Below are 10,090 nucleotides of genomic sequence, written 5' to 3' on the forward strand. Positions count from 1 at the left end.
TGTGTCATTTTTTAAAATTTAATGACTTTCCCCTAACTAAAACTCTTAGGACTTTTTATATGTCACATAGAACTACTTGATAGTTATTATGCCGTAGAAAAACCTTTTGTTGCAATTTGTTCAAGGTAATTTTATATATTGCCTGTACTATTAATAAAACTTAAAAATTTTGTTTTCTTTTAATAACTTATTAAAGTTTTTTATTTTTTGAATTTATCATGAACATATTTATTCTTTTAACTTTGCATTTAGTTCTTCTGTTTATTTAATGTTTTTCTTGAATTAATATTTTCATTGTTTTCACTTTTTTATTTTTTCCAATTTTTTTGTTAACTCGTCTTTGTTTGTTGGTTTATCTGTGAGGATCAAGTCTTGTAATCAATTTTTGAGTCACTTCCCGATGATAGATTTTCTTCAGATTTTGCATACAAACTCGCATACAAGCTTGATGACTATATAATTTCAATAATTAGTTTTGTAAAAAGTCAATTAATTTAGTTAATTTTAATTAAGTTTATTTTTTTTATGGAAAAAAGAATAAAAATTTTATAAATAAGTATATTAATTGTTTTCATAATGAAAAGTTATGAAAAACTTGCGTTAAGCATATTTGGATAAGGTATTGACTTCGTAAATGAAATATCTGTGGTTTAAGAACTGCATCTTCCCTGAACTTTTTTGTTTTTTTACACACGCATACAGCTGAATGTTAATAAAATAAAACAGTAATATCAGAAAAAATTGATTGCAAAATTGTGTTTTAATAACATATAAAAGCATTGGGTTTTAAAAACTCATTTTAAATTTTACTTGTTTATTTTTCAAATCTTTAGTTCTAAACAATTTTTATTTATTTTTCTTTTGCTCTTTATTTTTTTTTTGTTAAAAAAAGGCTTCCTCCATGTTAAACAAATGCTTCTTCCATTGAGGAGAATTTAATTTTTAAAGGTGATTTTTAATGATATCAATGCTAAATTTGAATTCCTTGCATTTGTTGATTTGTTTTACCTTTTCCTTTATTTATTATTTATTTCTACATTTGATCCATAATATTCCCTTTCTTTTACAAATACTTTTAATATTTCTAAATAAACGATGGGTTTTTAATTTTGATAAATTTTTTGTTTTGCAATGAATTTATTACAAGCATAAATACTAAACTTTTAATATGTCTAAAGATAGATAACCATTTGTTATAAGTATTATCAGTATTTAAGATAGATAAATAACCTAGATAGATAACCATTTGTTATAAGTATTATCAGTATTTAAGTTTAAAAATGTTAAAGTTTAAAAAAATCCCATTCTATTTTAGAAAAATATTTCTAAAATAGAATGGGATTTTTTTACACCTCCTTTATTGTGTACACAATCCAAACGGTACAAATTAAAACCTGGTAATATAACTCCTGATTTGTCTGACCACCATGTTTCACTAATTAAAACTATACTTGCTTTGAAGTTTATAATTTCTATCAATAACTTATCAATTTTATTGCTTAAAGAAGTTGCATTTGTGTATAGTCAATCGATCATCTGAATTATTTTTTTTAACTTCAGATGAAAAAAATAATTCAGACCAAAAATCAGCGATTCGTCTAAGTATTTTTGGCTTGATTCGCTCAAGTTTGATGTTTCTAATTGCAGTTGTATACTAGATTTTTCCCCTGGAGTGTATGTTATGCCTTATTTAAGTGTTATTTTATTATTCTAGTAAAAGTTTTATTGAGGGGTTGAGGTAGGTGTTGGTAAAATTGTTAACAAATTTTGTTGATCAAATATTTTTTATTAGGTATTGAGTTTTATGTTTTAAAAACATTCCGTTTAGTTTTTTGTTGTTGTTTTTTTTGTTTGGATTTGGTTCAGTTTTTTTATTTTTGTGTAATAAATAATTTTTTTATTAATTATTTTTTAGATATTCAATGATTTTTGATGATGAAGATAAAGGAAAAAAAGGTCAAGTTCAAGAAAAACACAGAAAAAAAGGTTTTTTATTTCCTAGCTTATATGATTTTTTGATGACTGGAACATGGAAAGTTTGTTTAAAAACAGATTTTTTATAGATAATTTGATTTGTAGATTCTTATAAATCAAAGAAAAAATCACAGAAGCAAAGAAGTGACTCTTCTGATAGTGTTTCTGATAGCTCATCGAGTGATGACAAGCGTTCAGCACGGAAGAAAACGCTAAAAAGTCACAAAAAACGAGTTGATTCTAGAAATGATCCTAAAAAATCACTTAAGCGAAACTATTCTTCATCTGATGATGATGATGTCGATTTAAAAACTGCTGAAAAAAAAAAGAAAAACGAAAAATCAAAAAAATACACAGAAAAAAGCTCAGATGATTCAGACTCTGATGATTGCGATATCAAAAAATCAAAAACTTTAAAAGAGTCATCCAAAAATTTAAAAGAGTCATCCAAAAATTTAAAAGAGTCATCCAAATATTTAAAAGACTCATCCAAATATTCAAACAGTGATTCTGAAGATTCTGACCGTAAACAATCTAAAAAGTTTCAAGAGGAGTTTAAAAAAAAAAAAAAGGCGATTTCAAAAAATAATCGTGATGATATAAGGAAGACAACCAGTGATGATGATAAAAAGAATGAATTTTCTAGAAAGAAGAATGATCGTAGGTCTTCTATTTCGAAAGAAAAGAGGGATGTTAGATCATCTTCCTCATCATTGCAAAAACGAGACGCTAGATCATTGCAAAAAGAAAAAAAAATAGATGGTAAAGAACAAACAAAATATAGTGACGATAGCGATGAATCAGTTAAAAATGAAAAAAGAGAAAAGAAGTTTAAAAAGATCTCCTTAGAAGAATGTGACACAGAAGAATACACTGGGGTTTGATTTTTATTAGTGTATTTTCTTTTATTGTTTAATAAATTATAATTTTTTTCCTAGTAAAAGAAGATTTAACATAATTTTAACATTTAATAAAGTTTAAAAACAAGTAATTTTTTAATATATTATAAGAATTTTTTAGTTTTAATATAACATAAATTTGTAGCAGAAGTTTTTGATAGTTATAGCTGATATAGTAATAAAAAGTGAAAACATTTCTTAATGTGCAATAAAGTTATAAATGTAAAAAGCGTTGATTAACTTTAATGTTGCCACATTGGAGTTCTTGTTCTAGTTGTTTTATTAGTTGATATTTATTGTTGATAGTGTTTAAGTTAATTTAATGGTTGATGTTTATTGTTGGTAGTGTTCTAGTTGTTTTATTGGTTGATATTTACTGTTGATAGTGTTCTAGTTGTTTTATTGATTGATGTTTATTGTTGACAGCTTCTAGTTGTTTTATTGGTTGATATTTATTGTTGATAGTGTTTTAGTCTGTATTGTTAATTTGTTTTACTGAACCGGTCTGGACTGTTTGAATGGTTGTTTTACTTTTAATAAATATCTTGTCGTATTGGATTATTTTTTTGTTAGGATTATTGTTTTGTTATTTATTGTTATTTTTTTCTTGTTGTTTTTTTTTAAGGAAAAATTGTCCAATAAAAAGAACAATAGAAGTGAACCTTCCGATTCAGATGATAGTTCAGACGAAGATAACAAAAAATCACGTGACTATAAAAAGCATACAAAAAGGCATTCTGAAGGCAATAAGAAACGAAAGAAACGTAGTAATTGCACTGATAGTTCTGATTGAAATTGAGAATAACTTTTAGTTACGAGCTTGTTATTGAGCGACTTCGGTACTTCTTTTTTGTTGTTTTCGTCAAAGAAATATTTAATTGCGTTAAAAGATGACGAATATAAGAAGGAATCCACGAAGTTAGTGATAAAATTGTAATAGAGAATTGTAAACTACGTTCAAGCTAAGGTTTAGATTTTATAAAATTTTTTTAAAATCTTTTTTTTTAACGGAGGGGAAAGGGTAATATTGTTATTAAGCGTCAATTATTCGGAATTTAGGCGAGCCAAAACTGCGGCCCATGACGCTAAAATCGTATTTATCAAATATATATATGTATCTCTTCATCAAATATACGTATATCACGCCGCCAAATATGATATTTGCTACTTAGAAGTCATAAATACACGTTACTAAATTATTTAGTTTAAAGTTGAACATTCTAATCGTAAAGAATTTTTTACGAATGTCCAATACATTTTAAAACATTCTGTCCGATTTGAATATTTTGGATATGTTTTATCAAATTAGAAAAGCAATTTTTTATAAGTGTTTTGCTTATTTTTCTATATGCAAAGAATTTATTATTAACCAGTTATTATAATTGAATTAAGTTTAAAAAAAGTGTTTTTCAGAAATAGCTGTTATCTGTCAAAACTTAACCATATATAAAACCTGTAATTTTTAAATATTTACAGAGAAAATGTGACCACAACAAAACTATGCTGCATCCCCAAAAAAAGAATTACATCATTCGTTTATATTTACAATATTTAACAATTGTAAAAAAAAATTATTGTCAAAATTTTTGTGCATGCGTCACACAGATGCCTCTAACAACTTTTTAGTTTAGCGATTTGACTCCAAATATTGTCTTACGTCGTTGGATTTTTTACGATGTGTAGATTTAAGTTTGATATGTCATTGAAATTAAAAAAATAATTTTTAACAAAATATTTACATTTTTCAGGGCACTAGTAGGCCAATTCGGGAATTTTTGCCCCAAATGTAATTTGAAGCAAAAGTTAAAAAAAAAAAAAATACAAACATAAAAAGCGAATAAAAATTTGTTATTTTGGTGCGCACAAAATCTGAAGACTATTAAGTGTTCAAGCGATAAAAGAAAATGTGTCCAATATTAATTGAGATTGCAATAATTTAAAGAATCCACTCGGCATATCGGATAAACCTAGAAATAATATACGTCGAGAAAACTACTTGTCAGATTTGGGGTAAAAACGATTTTACAACCTTAACCAGAAGTTTATCACTTATTACATTTTATCACTAAGATTTGTAAACTAACCAGTTTGCATGGAAGAACCTAAAAAAGAAGTATCAAGTTTTCCATGTCGCGTTCAGCCCATCATAAAACGTATAAGTCTTGATTTAAACATCGTAAAAAGAAAGAAACATAAATGTGGGAAGAATAAAGTTCTCGCAGTTAAAATATTAATATTAAATAAAAACTTTTAACCTCAGCTAAAGTTAAGGAACAGATTGCTTTTGAAGTTACCTCATCAAGATAACGATCAAGCATATATAATGATCAAGGATAGAAAAAAAAAATAACTTGCTACATGTGCATAACTTTTACAAATATCAATAAGATGCTAAAAAAAAAACAACCTAGAAATATCCATTTGATTGGTTAATAAGGATTCAATTAAGGCTTGCTTAGCTCAACAAGAGGCAGATACAGCTAACTAATAAGCTCACGTAAAAAAGTTTTTTTGTAATTATGCTAATTATTACTCTTTTTAAGTTATATAGTTCTTAACTTTAGACAAATTTTATATAGTTAATCTTATCTTTATTTATCTGAACTCAATTATTTAAAGTTTTATGTTTTGTATATTTATAGAGAAATAATTTATCCCCGCTTTTAATAATATTTTCTAACTCAAACCTAACAACAAATACGATATGAGAAACAAATTTTTTAAATAAGCCGTTTTGTCACACAAAATTTAATCAATTTTGCATTGCTTATCGTGGACCCCACTGATGGAATAATATTGTTCTGCGGAATTTCGATCAACCAACTTTTTTTTTTTTTTTATGTAAATATTTCGCCATTTAAAAAATGCTACTATACCAAAATGTATAAATAAATAATTACATGGCCGGGGCAAAAAGAAGACAAAAATAGCCTTATCACTAAGCCCCGTAGTTTACATCGTATTTTTACATTATAAAGCAGTAGTTTTATAAGATAAATATTTTATTATACCGTTAAAAAGTAATTGAAATATATTTTTATTTAATTAACAAAAGCAAAAAATAAAAAATAAAAAAAAAATAAAAAAAAGGCACAATTTAATAAAAGACAATAAAAACCTCAAGATGTACAAAAAACAAAACAAAACAAAATTATATATAAGAGCTGATTTGAAATAAAGTTGTAAAAAGAACTATTTGTTGAAAAAATTGATTGATTGTTAATCAATTATTATTATTAGGATTAAGAGTTATTTTTTACACTGTTTAAGTTAATAATATCAAGAACAGAAAAAAGCAAACCAGGTGGCTTGTTCGCATAAGGAAATTAAAAAGATAAATAAAGAAAATAAAAACCAGAAAATAATAAAGTAAATTAAAAAGACAAATAAAAAAATAAAACCAGAAAATAATAAACTAAAAAATAAAAAGAAGATAAAAATAAAGTAAAAAAAAAAAAACAATTTTAGAAATAACTTAATTCATTGTCAATAGTAAGAAGTTTTTGTTTAAGTTTTATTTTAAATTTATGAAAAGAAGTAGTAGTTTTGATGTCGTTATTAAATTTAGAATTCCATAACTTGGGTCCTCTATTTGCAATAGAGAATTTGGTAGCCGAATAATAGGTTTTGGGTTGAATGTAGTTTTTATTTGAAAATCTAGTAGAGTAAGCATGGTTTATTTTGTTAAAAAAGGTATTAAATATTAGAGGTGTCATTTTATTATCAATTTTGTACATAAAAGTAAGTATCTGATAAATGTTTAGTTGATAAATATTGAGTATATTTAGTTTATTAAATAAACCTTTTGAGGGCGTTAAACTGTTTACGTTTGAAATTATTCGTGTGGCATATTTTTGTCTACTGAGTCGTTCTTTTATCGTTGCGTTGGTGCTGCACCAAGCAATGTTCCTATAATTAAGGCAGCTGTGAATAAAAGAAAAGTATATGTTTTTTAAACAGTTATGGTCTAAAAACCTTTTAGCTTTATATAATAAGCCAATATTTTTTGATATTTTGTTTTCTATTATACTTATGTGTTCACGCCATGAAAGATTTTCGTCTAGAAATACTCCTAAGAACGCGCACGAGTGCTCTCTTTTTATAATAGAATTATCAATACAAAATTTTTTTTCGTGGAGTCTATGAAAAAGAGTGTATTTGGTTTTAATTATATTTTCGGATAGTTTATTCGACTTGAACCATTCAGTTAAATTTGTGAGTTCCTTATTGACTGTTTCAAATAAGAAGTCGATGTTACTATTTGAGTAAAACAAGTTTGTGTCATCGGCGAATAAAACTGAAGATAAAGTATTAGAAAACCTATGTAAGTTGTTTATATAGACAAGAAAGAGTAGTGGTCAAAGTATTGATCCTTGAGGAACACCGCATGTGACTGTTGTATATTTTGATTTTCCTTCGTTTTACGATATATGTTGTTTTCTATTTGTTAAGTAACTTTTAAACCAATCAATGTTTGAGTTTCTTATGTCATAATGTTTTAGTTTAGCTAGAAGAATGTTTTGATCAACTGTGTCAAACGCTTTGCTGAGATCTATAAAAACTCCTACTGTATATTTTTTTTCATCAAACTTCCTTTTATCTTTTCAAGCTCAATCTAAAAAAATGTATTTTTTCTCTTGATAATATACTCAGATACTTCTAATATTTTGAAAATTGTTAAAAACTTGGGTTTTATTACTTTTTTATTTTAATTGTTACTTTATTTTATTGTATGTTATATTTGTTTTTATTTTGCTTGCTTGTATTTTATAAGGTTCTGACGACAAGATCTTGTGATCTTCTTTCAGATCCTAGCTATGTTTGACTGTTAGCAGTTTACATATGTGCGCATCTATACATTTGTAAGTTTATATATGCTTACATTAATGAATGTGAGTGTTTTTCTTATTTTAATTATGCTAATATTGGAGTTTTTTTAATTGTAACACCATATATGCGGCATATAATTGTACTGTGACATTTTAATATAAGCAAAATAAAAAATAAAACTTTAGACATAATTTATATAGTTAATCTTAACTTTTTTTATTTTAAATAGAATATCAATTAAAGGAAAAACCTACATGAAAAAACCTGAAAAAAGGCATTTTTAGTTACTGATGGTGCACTTGAAGATTTGTATATAATAGATTTTTAACAGTTTGATGTTTTGTGTGTGTATGTATGTGCGTGTGTTCGTGTGTGTGTGTGTGCGTGTGTGTGTGTGTGTGTGTGTGTGTGTGTGTGTGTGTGTGTGTGTGTGTGTGTGTGTGTGTGTGTGTGTGTGTGTGGTTATCCCAGAAGTCCTTACGGTATTATCGAAGCACAGCGGAAAATCATTTAGTTAGGAAGTTGTTTTATTGGATGCATTTATCCTCACCAATGTCGCTTATTGGCGACATTGGTAAGTATAAATGTTTGCAAGCCTCCTTATTTGACGTAAGTATAAACATATAAATGTTTGGGTTTTGCTCCATGTCTAGAAGTTATCTCAAAAATCAAAAAATGCTGGATCCGCCCCTGAATGAAGGGAGCTGTAAATCATATCTATTTTGTGTGTGTGTGTGTTCGAATTGCATAATAAAATCCTTTACCATATGTAAAGTCTGTAGACTTATAAATTCAAAGTTTAGATAACAAAAAAAATGTATATAAAATTAAAATACAAACAAAGATATCTGATATAAGATCCTAATGACCTTATTGCCAGAACCTTTTTTCAAAAACAATACATATTACAATACAAGAAAGAAAAAAGAAACTTATAATATAAATATAATCATTGTATCATAAAATTTCATTATAATATAATCAATTTTGTATATCATATCGTTTCATATCAATATTTAATCAACTTTGTATTTCATATCGTGCACCACATTTCTGGAATAGGATTGTTTTACCAAATTTTGATTTGTCGATTACTTTTCCAGTCTTCAAAATAAATTAAAAAATTTCATTCTTTTAATTAAAAATATTTTTGAATACTTTTGATGACGTTGCTATTACAATATATTATATTATCAATTGAAAATATTTTTGCACACTTTTGATGACGTAGCTATTACAATATATTATATTGTAATAGCAACGTCATCAAAAGTATTTAAAAATATTTTCAATTGAAAGAATGAAATTTTTTAATTTATTTTTGAAGACTGGAAAAGTAATCGACAAATCAAAATTTGGTAAAACAATCCTATTCCAGAAATGTGGTGCACGATATGAAATACAAAGTTGATTAAATTTTGTTTTACAAAGCGGTTTATTTACAAAATTATTATTTCTTAAGGCGTATTTGTTTATGGGTTTCAAAGAAAATGACTCTTTAAAAAGGGCATACATTGTTTTTCCACATATAAATGAAACATAAAACATTAAATTAATTTAATTCGTATACATTGAGTATTCTCGTTTCCATAAAAAATTTTTTAGAATGTGAAAATCGATTTGCAAAATTGATTAAACGCATAGCGTGTTTCTGACGGTGGTAAAGACGTTTCAACTTACTTTTGCATGTGCTACCCCAGGCAATAATTGCGTAAATTATATATCTGTTAACAAATGAGTAATGAAGTTGTGTTAAACTTTTTTAATTTAAATATACTCTGTCCTTGTATAAGATTCCAATACTTTTAGACGCTTAAGCGCAAATGTAATTAATATGTTGTTTCCATGTGATGTTCTCGTGATGATCTCTTTTTATTTCAACTTGATCAATAAAAATTAGCGGCATATTTGTGGTTAAGGAACGTTTTTTGGAGAGGGGATGAAAGAGAATCCATTTTGTTTTGTTTATGTTTAGGGTTGACTTGTTACATTTGAACCAATTTGATACTTTTTGCAATTCATCATAGTCGAAAAAAGTTGGTAAGTATTATTATTAGAAAGAAACAAATTGGTATCATCTGCAAACATGATTCTTAAAAGATTTGAATCTTTATAAAAGTCATTTACGTAAATCAAAAACAAAAGTGGCCTTAGAGTCGAACCTTGCGGAACACCACAGGATACTTCTAACAAACTTTTTGAGATATATCATTATAATAGACAAATTATTTTCGATTTGATAAATAGCTTCGAAACCATCTTAAAACTGTTTATTCTGTAATGTTTAAGTTTATGGAGCAAAATATCGTGATCTACAGTATCAAACGCTTTAGATAGATCAATAAAAATGCCTAATGTAAATTGAGAATTTTCAAAAGAATTGGAGA

At 26.3% G+C, this 10,090-nt stretch overlaps 1 protein-coding gene across 1 annotated transcript in view; it reads left to right on the forward strand.

Annotated features, from left to right (window-relative positions):
- LOC100200683 (peptidyl-prolyl cis-trans isomerase sig-7) overlaps positions 1 to 3,857 on the forward strand; it is a 51,600-nt gene extending 47,743 nt beyond the window's left edge. The window contains exons 13-15 of the mRNA XM_065794051.1: positions 1,916 to 1,986; positions 2,080 to 2,852; positions 3,499 to 3,857. Of these exons, the coding sequence (XP_065650123.1) occupies positions 1,916 to 1,986; positions 2,080 to 2,852; positions 3,499 to 3,666 (1,012 nt within the window). The 3' untranslated portion in view covers positions 3,667 to 3,857. The remainder of the gene's footprint in view (positions 1 to 1,915; positions 1,987 to 2,079; positions 2,853 to 3,498) is intronic.
- Positions 3,858 to 10,090: the final 6,233 nt, after the last annotated feature.

This window comes from Hydra vulgaris, chromosome 03 (genome assembly GCF_038396675.1).
Source record: "Hydra vulgaris chromosome 03, alternate assembly HydraT2T_AEP".
NCBI lineage: Eukaryota > Metazoa > Cnidaria > Hydrozoa > Anthoathecata > Hydridae > Hydra > Hydra vulgaris.